The 19,770-nt window shown below is 33.4% G+C and overlaps 1 protein-coding gene across 3 annotated transcripts in view; it reads left to right on the top strand.

The window, feature by feature from the left end:
* LOC110038839 (asparagine synthetase domain-containing protein 1) overlaps positions 1 to 19,770 on the top strand; it is a 49,605-nt gene that overhangs the window by 24,241 nt on the left and 5,594 nt on the right. For all 3 annotated transcript variants that reach the window (XM_020743754.1, XM_020743755.1, XM_020743753.1), the window contains 3 exons: positions 6,441 to 6,546; positions 6,655 to 6,751; positions 6,981 to 7,177. In XM_020743754.1, the coding sequence (XP_020599413.1) occupies positions 6,441 to 6,546; positions 6,655 to 6,751; positions 6,981 to 7,177 (400 nt within the window). The remainder of the gene's footprint in view (positions 1 to 6,440; positions 6,547 to 6,654; positions 6,752 to 6,980; positions 7,178 to 19,770) is intronic.

The following is a 19,770-nucleotide window of genomic DNA, read 5'->3' as shown; positions in this document are numbered from 1 at the left end:
CGCAACCCTCCACTTTTCTCATCCGGGCTTGGGACCGGCAACGGCAGTGTTAAGCATGCCAAATATACTGAAAATATTTTTCTTTATAAAATTTGCTACCATTTGAGCCTCACAATTTGGAATAGCTATTGCCTCAATCCATTTTGAGACACAGTCCACAACTATTAAAATATATAAGTTTTCAAAAGATGATGATGATCCTATAAAATCTAAACCCCATACATCAAAGATTTCAATTTCTAACATAAAATTTAGGGGCATTTTATCTCTCTTAGATATGTTGCCTACTCTTTGACTTCTATTACATGTTTATATATATATATATATATTTATAACTCTAAATAAAGTAGACCAATAAAATCCAGATTGTAAAATCTTAAATGTAGTTTTTTCATTACCAAAGTGTCTCCTAAATTCAAAATCATAACATTTCTGAATTATTTTCTGGGTTTCTTCTAACGATACACTTCTTCGGATAACTTGATATTTATATTTTTTATATAACTATGAGTCATCCCAAAAGTAAGATCTAACATCATGAATGAACTTTTTCTGTTGATGTTATGATAATCCATTTGGTATAATATCACTAACAATAAAATTCAGTGTATTAACATATCACAGAATACGCTGTTCAGTAATAACGTACAGTTGCTGGTCAGGAAAATTTTCATTAATTTCATCTTCATCATATAGAAATTTCCCTGATCCAGTTTAGATAATGGTCAATAACTTGATTATCAGATCATTTTCTATCCACTATTTTGATATCAAATTCCTGCATTAGAAGGTTCTATTTATTTAATCTTAGTTTAGCATCCTTATTCAATATAAGATATTTAATAGCAGAATGATCGGTACGAACAATACATTTAGTTCTAATTAAATAAGATCTAAATTTATAAGCATTTATTATTACCAATAATTATTTCTCAGTTGTAGTGTAATTAATTTGAGTTTCATTAAGGGTTTTACTGGAATAGCATATAACTTTAAAAGTTTTATCATATTTTTGCCCTAACACTGTCCCAATAGTATAATCACTCGCATCACACATCAACTCAAATGACCTCCCTCAGTTAGGTGAGACTATAATAGCAGCGGTGATTAAATTTTCTTTTAAAATATTAAAGATTAAAGACATTTAGACAATCTTGATCAAAGTTAAATAAGACATCTTTTTCTAAAAGACAGCATCAAGACTTCACGATTTTTGAGAAATCTTTAATATATCGCCTATAGAATCTAGTTTATCCCAAAAATCTTCTAACTCTTCGCACTGTGGTAGGAGAAGATACTTTAGCGATTACTTAAATTTTTTTTGGGTCAACTTTTATACTATTTTCAAATATTTTATGTCCCAGAGCAATTCGTCTTGCGGCCATGAATTGATATTTTTCCCAATTGAGAATAATGTTAGACTTTTCACAACATTTTATCACCTTCGCTAATTAGTCTAAACATAAATCAGATGAGGTTCCAAACCCTGAGAAATCGTTCATGAAACTTCTAGCCCTTTCTCAGTCAAGTTATAGAAAGTAGACATCATGCACATCTGAAAAGTAGCAGGTGCATTGCATAACCCAAAAGACATTATTCTAAAAACAAAAGTCTCACAGGGGCTCGTAAATGTAGTATTTTCTTGATCCTTATGAGCTATAGATATTTGATGATATCCAGAATATCCATCTAAAAAGCAAAAGTATCGGTGACCAACTAATATTTCTAACATCTGATACATAAAAGGGTAAAAGAAAGTGTTTTTTTCTAGTGGCTAAATTCAATTTTCGATAATCAATACAAATTCATTATCCAGTGATATGTCTAGTTGAATTTAAGTCATTCAGTTCATTTACAGATACTGTCACTCTCTCTTTTTTAGTAACACAATGTATAAGACTAATCTAAACACTATGATATATGATAGATAATACCTGCATCAAACCACTTCAATATCTCATTTTTAACAACTTCTTTCATAATTGGATTTAATCTTTTTTTAGGATTTATGATTATTTTCTATCAGGATCCTATGCATACAAATTTAAGGATCAATTCTTTTAATATCTGCTAAGGTCCATTCGAAAGCTTTCTTATAATTTTTAAGAATTTTCATTAATTTTTTTTCTTGAAATTGAGTCAAATCTGAGGATATGATGACTGATAATGTAGATAAGTTCTGTAAATAAACATATTTTTTAAATGTGTAGGAAGTACCTTCATCGCAAGTTCAGGAGGTTCATCAATCGAAGGAATGAGCGATTTACTTTTTTCTGTTGCATCTAGAATCTAAAAAATCTTCTGAACAAATTTTGAATTTTCAATAGTCAATATATCCAACTCATCTTGGATATTCGTATCCTTCTCATTATCTAACTCCTATTCAACTAATTTAACTTCACAATCTTCTCGGAAATGACTACTACATAAATAATCAATTAAGTCTACTCGAAAACACACATCTTTTCCTTTAACAGGATATTTCATAGACTTCAAAACATTGAATGTAACTTCCTAATCATTTACTTTCATGGTTAATTCACCTTTTTGCACATCTATCATAGCTCGTCCGCTAGCAAGAAAAGATCTCCCTAAATTATTTGAAATTTTTTTATCTTTCTTCATATCTAACACAATGAAGTCAAAATGGAAGAATTTATCCACTTTAAATAACACATATTCTATAACCCTCTTTGGACAAGTGATCGTTCGATCAACTTACTGAAGGGTTGCAGTAGTTGGAGAAATTTCTCCTAAACCTAACATTCTGAAAATAGATAAAGACATAAGGCTGATGCTTGCTCCAGGATCACATAAAGCTTTTCCAAAAAATTTCTCATATTACACAGGGAATGATAAAACTTCCCGTATTTTTAAGTTTTTGAGAAAGTTTTTTCTGAATTATAATGCTGCACTCCTCACTAAGTGCAACTGTCTCATAATCTTCAAACATTCTCTTCTTATTAAGGATATTCTTTATAAACTTTACATAATTGAGCAATTGCTCCAGAGCTTCAGCGAAATAAATATTAATAGTTAACTTATTAATTACTTTCATAAATTTTAAAAATTGTTGATTCCGCTTCGGTTGTCTAAGTCTTTGAGGAAATGAATGTGGTGGTTTTTCTTAGTTAATTTTATTAGGAGAGATTGATTTTTACAATTCCTTAGAAACATGTTCTCAGATTATTCAGTTTCCACAATTTTTTTCTCAACCTCATTCTCATTTCGAGTTACATTCCCCATCTCTCTTTCACTTTTTAGTTGGACACCTTTAACTTTCTCACTATTCTTCTCTTTAGGGTTTATCTCAGTGTTGTTAGGAAGAGTTTCTTGGGCTCGATTGCTAAGTGAGTTAGCAATTTGTCCTAGTTGATTCTCTATATTTCTTATTGTCGCACCTTAACTTTGCAGTTGATTTCCCATTTGCAACAGAACATCTTCTAGAGACAACTTCTTTTCCTTAAATTTTGAATTATTGTTAAAGCCTGAATAAGAAGGTCTATAATTATTGCTACCCTAATTATTCCAATTTCCTAAAGGTTTTGCTTAATTATTTCTCCATTATTTGTTTCCCTCACCATAATTATTATTCTAATTAAAGTTAGGATGATTCTTCCAACCTGAGTTATAGTAATTGGAATAACGGTTAGGTCTGTTGTTAATTGCATTTAAAGTCTCAAATAATGAAATCTTAAGAATCAAATATTTGTCTTAACAAATTTTCCTCAATTACTGGAGATATTTGAGGTTGGTTCATTTCAAAATGATCTAACTTCCTAGATACTGCTGCTACTCGAGAAGTAAGAATTGAAAGCATGTCTGTATCGTAAACACTAGATGCCTTTCTAGGATTTATCATTTCAGAAGGTTTTTTGGAAATTGTTTGTAGTCATCTCTTCAATTAAAGAATAAACTTCATTAAATGACTTCGATATAAGTGAAACACCAGTGGCAGCGTCAATGATAGATCTAAGGGATCCTACAAACGCATTGTAAAAAGTTTGAATGATAAATCAATCAGACAAAATATGATGTGAACATTCCTAAGAAGTTTCTTAAATTTTTCTCATGTTTCATATATTAACTCACCTTCATACTGACAAAATGAAGTAATATCATATAAATAAATTTAAATGATTAACTATTCAGACAGAGCATGATGTGGAAATTTCCTAAAAAGTTCCTTAAATCTTTCCCATGCTTCATATATTGACTCACCTTCATGCTGGTAAAATGAAGTAATATTCTTTATAAGTTTAGCAGTTTTTGAAGGTGAAAAATACTTAGCTAGAAACTTTTGGGCTAAGTCACCCTAAGTTCTAATAGAGCATGATATGGAAATTTCTTAAGAAGTTTCTTAAATCTTTCTCATGCTTCCTATATTGACTCACCTTCATACTGGTAAAATGAAGTAATATTCTTTATAAGTTTAGCAGTTTTTGAAGGTGAAAAATACTTAGCTAGAAACTTTTGGGCTAAGTCACCCTAAGTTCTAATAGAGCATGATATGGAAATTTCTTAAGAAGTTTCTTAAATCTTTCTCATGCTTCCTATATTGACTCACCTTCATACTGGTAAAATGAAGTAATATTCTTTATAAGTTTAGCAGTTTTTGAAGGTGAAAAATACTTAGCTAGGAATTTTTGAGCTAAGTCACCATAAGTTCTGATAGATCCATGTGCTAAAGAATTCAATGACATTTTAGCTTTATTCCTTAAGCAAAAGGGAAAAAGTTGCTAAGTGTAAATTTGGTTTATCAGACGGAGTTCCCCTAAACTGGTTGTTCTGGACCATTTGAATAATAGCATGTTTCAATTCATATGTGCTAGCGTCTACGACAAATTCTACGACAAAAGTTTGAATACTTAAGTGAATTTCATCTGTCGTAGGATTAGCGTAATTCTTTAATGGCCTATGAGCGTTATGGTGTTCATTATCTGATATTTAATTATCTACATTGTTCCGTTGAATATTCGTCATTTCTTCCATGAATTGATAAAGTCGTTTCTTTTTTTTTAATTTTTCTAATTGTTCTGACAAAATGAAGTAATATCATTTTTAAGTTTGAATGATTAACCAAACAGACAGAGCATGATGTGGACACTTCCTAAAAAGGCCTAACAGTTACTTTGTATAACATAAATATCTACTTAAAAGTGAAGAGCATCTAGTAGCCTTTATTCTCTTATGGTCTAAATTTCTAAGTTGAATGAAAAATTGAAAACTTGGTTATTCAACCATTATTTGATTTTTTAAATGATAGAGTGATTCATTTAAAATTCTGAAAATATTTGAAGGGCATAATTGATCTTGTTGAATAATATGAATTCATTTTAGATTTCTTAGAAACTATATGAACATGAAGTCCTATTTAACATATTATCAGCATTGGCTTGACTCTTTCTTTTATATAAACCTTGATTAATTTAATGCTTACCAATTCTGGTTACACTTGCTAAGTCTTCCAGTGGCATTCAATAACTTGACGCCATTTTTGACATAGAGAAAGGAGTTCTTATAGTTGAAAGTTGTAGTTGAAACCTTAAAGGAGTCTTACAATCATTAATTTCCTGAAAAAAATCTTCCTAGATATAAAAAATTGAACTGGAGTTTTGTTATTTGTAATTACGGATTAAGAGAATCTCAAATTGTGTCCCCAAAGAGCGATGGAATTTATAAAGAGGAAGAGTAAAGGGAGTGAATCACGGTTAAATTATAGAATCATGTTTAAATTGACGAAGGAATCACGATCTTGAAGAAGACGTCAAGCTGTGGTTGTACCCAATGGGAATAATTCACAATAAAAAATATGGTAAAAAAATGGTCAGGCAAAATGATAATAACTTGCCATTGAGTTGTCTTTCTTAATCTTCAGGGTGGGAGATTGGATATTGGACGGGTCTGTTGAGTTCTAGGAAAAAAAAAAAACTATTTTTAAAATATTAAAATATGGCATTTTGAAGCGTTTATTATATAAATAAGTTTGTTTAATGATGTAAAATAACTAATCAAATGCATATTATCATCTTTTAATTGCTTGTTAAATTAAAAAAAAAAATTTATGCAGGACCTAGGCACTTATATTATCTTGTATTGCAGGGTTGGTTGTAGGATTGCCAGTTGTGTAAGGTTTTATGTGTAGTGACTACGAGATAGGACACATGAAGTTCTTCAAGCGTTTTTTCTGGTCTATTCTAATCCTGCCTTTAGTGGTAGTTTAGGCTATTTGTTATCTCGAAGTAAAAATGGAAATACATGATTTTGGTTTAGTGTTAGCAATTTTATGTGCTTCAATTTCATTTTCTGTCTTGTTCTCTTCTTGCTTCTTGGATCATTGTCATCTTCAAGATATTTATTAAGGAATACATATTTTGTTTATTTGATAGCTATTGATGGATTTTAAGTTTGAATGATCGCTCTTTTGCTTTTATTGGCAGATATAATAGATTTGTTAAATGTAAGCTTTGATGGCCAGTTTGCTCCTGACAGAGTTTCAGCAAGATTAGGGCTAAGAGAACTTCAGAAGATTGCTCCAATGAGAAGGTAATTAATGTGAAATATTTTGTTGTTATGCTTCGAAGGTGTGAATACTTGAAATAATTATGTTGTCAATGAAAATGTCTATCAAGCATTAGCTTCTTTAGATTTCAGATGGCGACTTGTGGAGATTGATGCAACGCTCTTAAATCTGACAATGAAAACCACTAAACATGTAATGTCGTTAATACATCCAGCAGAAACCTTTATGGTATGTCGCTTTAACTTTATTTCATGGATGTGCATTGTGTAAATTGCTCTTCTTGAACTATCTAACACAGCCTACACATGCTTGTTATCTTAACAATAGAAAATTTACTTTTCCTTGATCACCATCCTCCAAATAAGTAAATAAAATGATAAAGAGATGAATAGCGTACAGAATTACTTCTCGAGTTGTATTGATAGTGATTAAAAAGAAGTGTTACGAAATTCTGTAGGATTTAAACATTGGTATAGCATTATGGTTAGCTGCTGGTGGAGATGGCCATGTGGATGGACAAATATGTAATTTTCATCTGGAAGATCAGCATTATTACAAATACAAATCAGAAGCTCGTGTTCTACTTGTTGGATCTGGTGCCGATGAACAATGCGCTGGTTATAGTAGGCATAGAACAAAGTATCAGCTTGACGGGTAATACTCTTTTAACTTTTTTTTTCCTTCTCTCTCTGTCTTTCTCTTTTAAAAAAAAATAATTGTTTGTATTGCATATTAGCATATTGCTAGACTGGCAGCCTATGTCTGCAAGCACTTCTTATTTCCAGTTGAAATCAATGGAGCAAATTAATAGTTTTCTTCTTCACTAAAGTCATTTTTTCTTCCCTCTCCACTAACAAATTTTATGGAGATGTTGTGGCAATATCATGATCTTTTTAAAGTTTGTTAACAAATAATTTTTTTTTGTTGTAAATCATTGTTAATAAAAACCAAATATATGTTTTCGTTCATTTTGGGTTAGGAAAAAATAGAATACATAATTTGTAATTTTAGTGGGTTTAAAAAATTTATTTATCAAGCAATCTTAATGAAGAATATATGATTGAAAAGACTTTTAGTAATTCTCAAAGGGTGAGGTCTCAGAATGCAATTCATCTAAATTATCATTTTCCTAATTAAATTCTTCTTCTACAAATAGGTAATGTGGATTTACATTGATGTTGTATTTGATCATTCTTACTATACTTGAAAGAAATATTTTTTTTAACATTTTTACTACCCTCAATGGTGGGTTTAGGAGTGCCAACTTGGTGTGGATTAGGCTATATGTGAGATCAACAGAGAGTTAGCCTCAGGTCTAGGAATGAAACCTTGCCTTTTTTTTTTCTCTCTCTATCAAATGTGCAAATGAAAAGTCACTTTTATGTATTGTGGATCTAGAGCTCCATCTCATTTCTAATTCTATGTTGCAAGCCAAGGAAATATCTATTGGCAAGTTAGCAATCATTGTCATTACAATTGGCTCTACTCACTACTTTTTTGAACAAGTTCATATTTTCCATAATTTGAGAAGTTCTTTTCATAATAATAATTGGACTTAAAGTTTCTAATTGGTTATAATTTCACTTTTGCAGAAGGCACTCGTTGGTAGTCATTGAATCTTATAAGATAGTACTTTTGTTGTCGTAATTCTAAAAAAATGTTTGTCATGAACTTCATCAAATCTTAAACTTCAAATTTTCAGATGTCACCATTATAGTCATCAATTTGCCAGCACATTGATTGCCTCTAGCCATTTTCGTAAGACTTGGGGCTCTCCTTGAGGAGACTTTTGCACACGTTCTTGTGTATAGTCTTCATCTTCATTATGAGGTTGTGCTAGTGCAGCTATATTCATGTTGATTTCATAGATTATTGTCAAGATATTGACTGGTTGTCCTATTTGCATAATTCTAGCCTCTTGTGCTTGCAATACAATAATGTGGTCATCTAAGACTTATATTATTTATTTCGATCCTGTTGAGGAGCTTGTCAATGTGGAAAGGCGTCTATGAGTGATATTACGAGATGATAAAATAAGCAGTAAAAATGTTATGACACTAAATGAGAAAAGGGAAGCAAAATATTTATATATTTAATGTTTTCCCAACAAGAGAAGGTTAGAAAATAATTTAGTTTAAGTGACTAGTAACATTTATTTGATCTCTTGGACCATAAAACATTCAGAGATGTCAGCACGTTAAGTGCTTACGTAAGATTTTTTGCATTTAGTATTTAGGTGCTTTTTGGTAGTAGAATTTAACCTAAATCCTGTCAAACTACTACAATGACAACTTTAAAACCTAGATAAATTCAAATACCTTTTCTCCTCAATTTAGACAATTTGAAGTGCTCAAAAGTGGGTACCTTTGTGACTTCTTGGGCAGACTAGAAGGGGGAGAAAGACAGGAGTTTTATGTCTTATTCTTTCTCAGACACTGCGATCCTGTCATTGCCTTTCGAGCTTACTCTAATTTATTTGTTCTATATAGGGTTGTAAACAGCCGAGCTTGAGCGAGCTCAAGCTTGGCTCGTGTTTGACTCACTTGAAATTGACTCATGTTCGAAATTGCTCATGAACAGTGTGAATCGGTGTTCAAAATTAGCTCGTGAACAGTGTGTTCGTGTTTGACTCGATTTAAATATTCGTGTTCGTATTTGGCTCGTGTTTGGCTCGAAATTGGCTCGTAAGAATTAATTTGAAAAAAATAGATGTAAAATGTGAGATTTAAACTTAGATATAAACATATATAATATATTATTATATAAATAATGTGTAATATATTTTTATATAAATAATTATATATATATTTTTTATTTCTAGCTAAAACGAGCCGAACACGAGCGAAAAAAGAGCTGTTTGTGTTCGGCTCGTTTACAATTCGGTTTATAATTCGAGCTGTAAAAACTTGTTCGTGTTCGGCTCGTTTGCTTAACGAACGAGCCGAACACAAGCTACATAACGGGCCGAACATGAGCTGTTCACGAACAACGATTTTTTTTGACAACCCTAATCGCCATTGTCTTTGTGGCTTTCGTTCAGGAGGGGAAAAAGGGTAAGTAGCGGTAGAATTAATGGGAGTGGCTGGGGGAAGCGGAAGGTTGCGGATTTGATTATAAATTAATGACCAATTAGTATGTAGTTGAATTTAATTTAATATTAATATGTAATTGAATGGAGGATCTGAACTTTTTTCTTTATTTAGTGTAATTGAATTTAATTTTAATTCATTTAATTGATTATTAATTAATGATTGATTTATATGTTGTTTTTTAGGCTAATTATAACTTAGTAATATAATTGATATCGGGTTGATAAATATTTAATTTATGATTGATTAATAATTATTAAAGTAATGGTTTAATATTTGATTTTTTTCATACAATTTTAAGCAATATTTACCTAGATTAGGAAATAAATAATCAATGTCTAATTAACGAATAGTAAATTCTTACTAAATGGTTAATTAGTTCAATAAAATATAAATATAATAATTTTTTGATTTTATAAATTGCAAACTAATTTCACATGATTTAACCATATTTAACATCTCTCATGGCAAACAATTTTAGGATTAAAGGTCTGTTTGGGGCAGTTGGTGCTTATCAATAAGTTGCTGTGCAGACATTGCCCTAGGAAGCTGCTGCGCGGACACTGCTTTCGGATAAATTGGTTAGCTGTTTGTTTTTTAAAATTAGAAAAGAGCTGTGAGACAGCTGTTTCTAGACAAATGATTTTTCTGCCCCTATATAGTAATGTTGTTTGTAACAGAACTGTCACAACAATATATTTGATACTTGAGAAGCAAAAATCCACTTCAAAACAATACAAAAAATAGCACATGCACCTCACTTAACGGTGAGTATCAAGATTGCTAAAAAAATTGTTAAAATTATATTTAATAATATGATTATGTTATATTTACAACACAGATGGCGAATGACACAAGCTACGCCATCATTCAAGGATGCAGTACATTCCCTATCACTGTCGACAGTACAATCTGTCAGATTGTCAGACGTTGTCCCAAGAAGCTGCTGCGCAGACACTGTTTTAGATAAGTTGGCTAGCTGTTTATTTTTTGTAGTTAGAGAACAACTGTGAGACAGCTGTTTCTAGACAAATGATCTTTCTGCCCCTGTATAGTAATGTCGTTTGTATTATAACTATTATAACAATATATTTAATACTTGAGAAACAAAAGTTCACTTTAAAACAGTACAAAAAGTAACCCATACACCTCACTTAACAGTGCTTATCAAATTGCTAAAAAAACTATTAAAATTATACTTAATAATATAATTATATTATTTTTAAAATACAGACGGCGAATGACACGAGCTACGCCGTCATTCAAGGATGCAATCCATTCCTGATCACTGTTTACAGCACAATCTGTCAGATTGTCTGTCCACCAGAAGAAGTCACTCTTTTCCTTTATTCTTTGCAGGTACCTGTGTGACTCTCCCATAGCTACGTGCCTAACGCGACGTCAGTAGGAAAGACTGAAGTTTGCAGTGGCAGAGAAATCGTCGGGAGGTTCCTGAAATCCTCGAACTCATCTTTTCTGAATGCTATAAAAACAAATCCATTAGTCATAACAGAAGTTGAAATTGTTAAAAAATATAGTTAATTATTGTTTTTTTCAAGTGCGAGGTCTCGCAAAACTCTGTATACAAACCAACGAATCTGTCACTACAAGAAGACAACAAATCTTGCAAAAAATAAGGGTCTTGGTTGCCTTTAACCCACGTAAAACCAACCTCGCGTGTCACATATGCATATCACTAAAAAATGCTATCCAGAAGATCCTCAAAAACCATATCGCTGAAAAGAAAAGAGGAACATTGTTGTCTGCATTATGATTTCATATGTAACTCCAACCAACAGTGATTAACAGACATCTAGAAGAACTTTAAAAGTCAAACGTCTCATCATGGACTTTCAGACCCATCAAAAGTAAAATAAATTAAATGCAAATGAAATTAAAACACATTCGAATAGCGTAAGAAACCCAAACAATCAATATCAAATATATAAGGAACGAAAATAAATAGGAACTGTACAAAATAAATAAATAGAAATTGATAAAAGAAGCAATTACAGTGTTGTGCAGGCTTGAGGTCTCAGAAAACTCTGTATACCAACCAACGAATCTGTTACAAGAAGAAGCCAATAGACCTTGTCAAACAAAGGTTCTTGGTTGCCTTTAACCCACATAATATCAAAAAATACATTCAAGAAGAACCTCAAAAACCGCTACACCGAAAAGTTGGAACTTGGTTGCCTTCATTAGGATTTCACATATTACACTAACCAACAACACTAATTGTTCTTGAAGAAAAACCCATAAAGTCAAACGTTTCGTCATCGACCCCTCGAACCCACAAAAACAAAAATAAATGAAATGCAAATGAAAAAAAAACTTACAAATAACGTAAAATGCCTAAAAAAATCAATATCAAATATACAAGAAAATAAATATAAACAGGAACTGAATAAAATACAAATAATACTTAAGTATAAATAATAAAATAATAAATATTCTAATCACCCTCCTACAATCACATTAGTAATTTGTTTCTTCAACTCTATCATCCCACTTGCACCTTCCCCGTCTGCAGTGTAGGTGGTGGAAGCATCATTCTCTTGCTGTGACAGAGAATATTACTCAAATGCTTCGACAGGTACATGCTCAGGATCCTCGTCCACCTGATGGAAGTTGATATCGTTGGGGGAAGGATGTCTCCAATTGAAACTATGGAGCGCCATCGTGACAATCACAATCTGCACCTGTTTGAGAAACGGGTAAGATGACATATCACGCTTCATAACCCATTTCTTCTTTCAAACACGTGAAGTACTCTCATTGACATTGCGTAAAAAATGTCTTTTATTGAACATTTTTTTTTGCCTCGATTTACATTGTTTATTCGCTCAAAGTTAGGTATGTGGTATCTCGTATTAGGATAGCGTTCGAGTTACCTTCGCTGCAATGAATATTCAACATCAACCAAATAGTATTTACCTAATATGCACTACATCGTTAGTTGTGAGGTAAAGTTGAATTACGAGAGTAGCTGAGTCTAAGCATACCTACGGGAGGATGTGGGATGTTGTACTTGTTATTCCGCGCTGCAGCTTTGAAAATTCTACTGTCATGCGCTTTGCCCTCTCAACCGGTCATGACAGAAGTAAAGCACATGTTGAATTTGCACACAACCATGACTTTCTGCGTTAGGGACTCACAGTGACCGATGAATGCAATCTTATTATTTTGAACCCGTGCATCAATGCACGTTCCATCGATTGCTTCAAAGCAATTCAACCTTAATGTTAGAACTATAAAACAAAAATACGAGTCGTAGCCACTACCTTAGCTAAACCAATATGACAAGAAGTTTACAAGCTCTTTGAAGCCAGCTTCATCTGCAAATTTCAATATCCAGGCTGGCTAACAAATATGATGATGGTTTGCAAATTAAAAAACAAATAGAGAATATGTGTGGACTTCATAGTTGAGCTAATAGTTCATTCTCAACTATTAGCTTACCATCAATATTCTAACAGGCTGGCTAACAATATTCTAAACCCTAAAGAGGTTTGCTTTCAAATATGATGATGGTAAGCTAACAGTCAAGAAAATATCAATCTTCATCACCTTCCTCATCATCATCTTCTTCCTCTTCTTCTTCATCATGAATAGGAGAATATGCACGGTACATAAAGTAAAAAAAACAAACAATATGTACCGTGCATCGTGTGAAAGCTCTATAGGGGTCCATTCGAATATTAGACTGTTAGCTTTATGACTTGTGCAGAAAAAATTCCACTTAGAAGTATCCGCATATTGTCTATGAGAAATGCTGAAATCGCTTCATCGCGCCTAACATTGATTCATCCTGGAATAATGTGTAGAGGGTTATCGATAACATCTCTCGTGAAGTTGTCCTTAAAGAGCTATGAAGTCCATAATTCTTGTGTAGTTCCTCTAACATATCATTGAATATCACTTTGTCATGCGGAACATATTGTTGAATCTTGTTGGGTGACTCGCAAGCAACTCCTAAACCCATTTCGCCTTAATATATGAGGATGTCATGCAAGAGGAGTGATCTATGTAGGACTTGTAATACTCGTACATCATGTATATGACAACTGCAACTCTCTTTCCACGCCTTTCTCTTGTTGCATCAATGTATATCAATATCGCACTGACTGACTAAGAAGCATCAATAAATTAGCTATAATTACATTGGCTACGAACATCACAATAAACATATAAACATAAACATATAAGCATCACCAAATAAGACAAGCACCAAACAGTTGAAATTTCCATAGCAAAATAAAAACCAATACAAAAAAAAAAATTATCGCAAGCGAATATTATTAAAAAAAAATCTCTCAAATGTTCATGTTATCATAAAAATGTTGTAGATACACCACCCTATGGTCTACAGGAATCTTGACGAAAAAATCTCTAGGTTCGAATCTTCAAGCAACTTTACCACAAACAAGTACACGGAAATTCCTCAGAAATTTCCCTATTTCCATTCAGAATTTGCACGACTTTGTTGATAAAATTTGCTTGAGATGTGCGAGGTTCAACACTGCAAGAAGCCACCAGCTGTGATATTTGGGTTCTTAGGAAACCAGGAAAACAACCACAACTTTCTTTTTATTCTCAACCAGGTAGACTCAAGTTCATGGAAGTTCGGGCTAGGGACTTTGGTTGAATCACCTGATTGGTCGGCTCCCAAGTTCTCGGGGGTGCCACCAAACCCTGCTCACTTGGGGCACATGCATAGGTGCCCGTAGCAACGATACCCCCAAACATTGGATCTAACTTCTCCAACTTAGGATCAAGTTCACAGATCTTAAATTTCTTTGCAGCAGACACCACCTACAAATTCATAACATATACTTGAATTTAAAATAAAACGAAATTGACCAAATTAGGAGATATGTAAAAAATGCTTACCGCTAATCTTTTTACCCACCACTCCTCGGGAGCATTATTCGTTCATTTCATTGAGTCTCACCTCAAGCCCTTTGATCCCGTTTCAATTTCTTTCAAAATTTTTAATTCTTCTTAAGTTAATCTCACTTGTTCTTCAATTGCATCATGTCGTACTCTGTCTGTACTTTACTTAAATTTTTTGATAATATTTTGCCACCATTTCTTGTTGAAATAGGTAGTAGTCATGTTTCTAAGATCAGTCTCTTTGAGGCAAATGTTACAAAATACTATTTTTATTTCTTTGTTCCACATTGAGGTGTACCAGCCTCTTTGATCTTAGTCATTGTATTATTATGATGAAAAGAATAAAGTTACATAAATAAAAATCCAACAATATATGCACATGCCAACGATCAACCAGCCTAACCCACAGCCACCACCCTCTCAACCAGCCTAACCCACAGCCACCACCCTCTCAACCCACTCTATGCCCCAATCCACAACCACCACCTCAATCCACAACCATATGCCCCAACCAACAAAACCATATGCCCCAACCCACGACCTCCACCCCAACCCACCCCCCCAAACCCCCAACCAAATGCCCCAACCAACAAAACCATATGCCCCAACCCACGACCTCCACCCCAACCCACAATCACCACCCCAACCCACAACCACCACCCACAACCCAAACCCATATGCCTCAACCCATTGCCACCATCCCAATCCATAACAACCACCACAAAACCCGCAAAATTAACCAACACAACACAACCCACAACACTGACCAACACAACGCAACCCACGCCCACAACCTAAAACTGGTCATCATAACACAACCCACTGCCCTGACCAACAAAACACAACCCAAAGTACTGACCAACACAACAACTCACATCACTGACCAACAAAACGCAACCCACAACATTGGTTATCACTGGCCATCACAATGCAACCCACGACTACAACCAACTTCAAATCACAACAATGGTCAACACAACACCACCCACAACACTGGTCAACACAATAAAACGCACGACCACAACACGGGCCAACACAAAAGCACAACAAACCATAGCAAACCACAACCACAACCCAACACTGACTATCACAACACAACCCACAACACTGACCATCACAACACAACCTACAACACTGAACAACACAACAAAACTCACAACATTGGCCATCATAACACAACCCATAGCCAACAACAACCACAACACTGACCAACACAGCACCACCTACAACACTGGCCAACACAACACCACCCACAACAATGGCCAACACAACATAACCCACGACTACAACACTGGCCAACACAACACCAGAACAAACCTTAACCATAACCCAAATCAACACAACACAACTCACAGCACTGACCATCACAACACAACCCACAACCACAGTCAATAACAAACAACAAAAATGGCCAACACACCACCCACAACACTGGCCAACACGAGACCCAAACACTGATCATCACAATATAACGCACAACATTGACAAACACAATACAACCTACAACACGAACCATCACAACACAACCCACAACCACAGTCAACAACAAACCACAACACTGGCTAACATAACACCACCCACAATATTACTAAACATAACACAACCCACAATCACAACAACACTGGCCAACACAACACACATTAAACCATCGTCACAACCCAACATTGGTCATCACAACACAACCCACAACACTGCCAACACAGCACAACCCAAATCAGTGGCCTTCACAAGACAACCCACAACCACAACCAACATCAAACCACAACACTAGCCAACACAACACCACCCACATCACTGACCAACACAACACAACCCACGACCACAACACTGACCAACACAACAACACAAAAAACCACAACCACAACCTAATATTGGTCATCACAACACAACTGACATCACTGGTCATCACAACACAACCCATATCACTGACCAACACAACACAACCCACTACAATGACCATCATAACACAACTCACAATCACAACTAATAATAAACCACAACACTGACCAACAAAACACCACCCACAACATTGGCCGACATAACACAACCCACAACCACAGCACTGGCCAACACAACAACACATCAAACTACAGCCACAACCTAACACTGGCCATCACAACACAACCCACAACACCGACGAGCATAACACAACCACAACACTGGCCCATAGCATTGACCAGCACAACACAACCCACAATAATGGTCATCACAATACAACCCACATCCATAACCAACAACAAACCACAACACTGGTCAACAGAACACCACCCACAACATTGACCAACACAACACAACCCACAACCACAACACTGACCAACACAACAACACATCAAACCACAACCACAAACCAACATTGACCATCACAACACAACCCACAGTACTGACCAACACAACACAACCCACAACACCAACTATCACAACATAACCCATAACACTGACCAACACGACACTGGCTATCACAACACAACTCACTGTCACAACCAACAACAAACCACAACACTAAGCACAAGCCGCGCTGCAGCTCGAACGCCACCCAAAATGGGGCCTAAATCAACCTTGAGTTTATTAAAATTGGATTTATAAGATTTACTAAATCTTGTTTTAAGTTAGATACTATTTGCAAACAAAACATCCTCCACCTCACTAAGAAGCTCATATATATATATTTTTTTGGAAAATATTGAACTTAAAGAGAAGCACAAAAACACGAGTGATCTATGAAAGTAACCTATAAAGAATGATCACACTTAGGCCCTGTTTGGGATCACTTTCTGTTTTCTATTTTTTATTTTTTAAAATGAAAAATAGATAAAAAACCCAAAAATAGTGTTTTTTTTATTTTGTTTTTAAAATACATAAGACTTATTTTCAAAACGTCAAAAACACAAATTGTGTTTATGATGTTTTAAAAGCATATTTCTCGTAGCATTTTCTATGCAAGGCTCCTTTGTCACCACACCCCTCCCGCCGCCTGCTGCTCACCCGCTGCCCGCCAATAAATATGGAAGTCGGTAAGGCACACTGTCTATTCCAAAAATGAAGTCATTTATCTGTTCCGCGTTCCTGGAAAGTCTTCCTGCAATAGATAATCTAAACTCTAGAGATAGGAATGTTCCTCAAGGCAGACCATCACATCCGCCTATAAGTAAAACTTCGTGTTGGGTGGAGCAAAGAAAACATCGTATATGTCATGGGCGGCAGAGCTTAATACTAGAGCGCACGTGGATTCAATCGTTTTATATAAAATAGTTTTTTCTTAAAAATAAATAAAAAATACCAAACCAAATATATTTTGTATTTTTTGTTTTTAAAATATATAAATCATAACTGTACCGAACACATTTTCTAAAACAGAAAACAAAACAAAAACACAACGGATCAAAAATACAAATAAAAAGTAATCCCAAACAAGCCCTCAATAAAAAAAAATGAAAATGGTGTACCTCTCACCAATGAGGGTGTTATAGGTCACGCAATTGAGTAATTAGAATAGCCATCAAGTTCTCCAATAGGAAGATGAATACTCCTACATTCAGATTTTAATTCTACAGAAACTTGATTTTTTACCAAATGCATAATATTTAAAAGCATTATACTCAGGAAATATAATGATCACATGGAATTTTAGAGGTTGATCAAAATACAAAAATGCCCCTAGAAACTAATTCTAATGTTAAAACTCTATCTTGGAATTAGAAGAGCTGAGAACTATCTTTATTACTGTTCTTGAGAGAAGAAATATCAATCTTGTATCTTCAGAATATGGCGGTTCATATCGGGTTTGACATGACTATTGGATGATATGTGAAGGTGAAGTGATCATGATGATATAGCATTTCACTTTTCTTTCACTAGAATTTCCTCTTACACAAAACTTAGTTTTTTCACACAAGTTTATCCTAATATAAATTTAAATGAGTTCAAATTGAACGCTCTAATCGCTTCACATAATTTTGTAGTAGGATATTGTTGAACTTGTTATGGAACACAATATAGTATTTGAAGATCTAATAATATTTTTGTATAATAAGTTTAAATATCTCCGGTCTCTATATACTATTAATAAAGTTGCTTGCACACTGCCCACATGAAATGTTCACCATTTATTTGACCTTATGAATATCTAACCATTTTGACATTGAGTAAAATATTTAAATAATAGTATATTTTAAAGCATATTTTTAATTTTAATGCTTTAGACAGTTTTGAAAATCAAATCAAATATTTAATAGGAGGATAAGTTCCATATTTGAAAATTTACCGTGGTTGAATTGGATGGCGTCACAAATATAAAAAAAATAATAAATATAACTTAAATGATGTAATAGTGGTGTAATGTATAGTTGAATAAAATATATCATAAAATATAAATCATATGTGAACTTAAAAACTTATATTTAAATGATCAACATTTTTTCTGTACCAATTAACAATTTTAGTTTCTTAAACTATTCCTTCCTTTTCCTTGAAATTGTTTTTGGAAAAAAGAATTAAACATCAGAAAATTTTAGGATTAAGTGAAAGATTTATAAGTCAATAAAAGATAAAAAACAATATTTAGCACTCAATTACATAAATGCATAGTAGAAATCATTTAAAGTGAATAAAAGTGCTAATAAATTAAATTAACGATAAATAAATATACATGCTACGCTATTATTGCTTGTATATTAGAATTTTCCCAAAAATTTGTCTCTCAAGAAGCACAAGAAAATAAAATAGATATGAAACTCCCAAAATGTTTCTTTTCAGAAGCTTAAAAAAATATATACCAAACTCCCAAAATAACTCTTTCAAACTCCCAAAATTTGTCTCTCAAGAAGTACAAAAAAAAAAAAAAAATGAAATATGAAATTAATACAAATATTCTAATATAAACTCAATCATATTTATAATTCTTTCTCAAATGTTGCCAAATACTTCATCCTCAAAAGCTGCTTCCCCAACGTCCATCTTCCCAAAAGAAAAAAAAAATTCAATATTTTATCTGTAATATCAATAAATTCATCCATAAATTAAATTTCTAAAATAAAAATTTTCAATGAGATGATCAAATTAACAACAACAACAACAACAAAGCCTTAATCCCACTACGTGGGATCGACTACATGAATCCTTTTTCTCCATTGCGTCCTATTTAGTGTCATATTTTCATTTAGTTCTAGTAAATTAAGATCATTTTTTATACAATAAACCCAACTCTTCGTAGGTCTACCTCTGCCTTTCTTAACATAAGTCGAATCTAAAACATCTACTCTCCTA

Source organism: Phalaenopsis equestris, unplaced genomic scaffold (assembly GCF_001263595.1).
Source record: "Phalaenopsis equestris unplaced genomic scaffold, ASM126359v1 Scaffold234103, whole genome shotgun sequence".
NCBI classification, from domain to species: Eukaryota; Viridiplantae; Streptophyta; class Magnoliopsida; order Asparagales; family Orchidaceae; genus Phalaenopsis; species Phalaenopsis equestris.
Note: the sequence above shows the minus strand (reverse complement) of the source record. Positions and strands in the feature narration are given on the sequence as shown.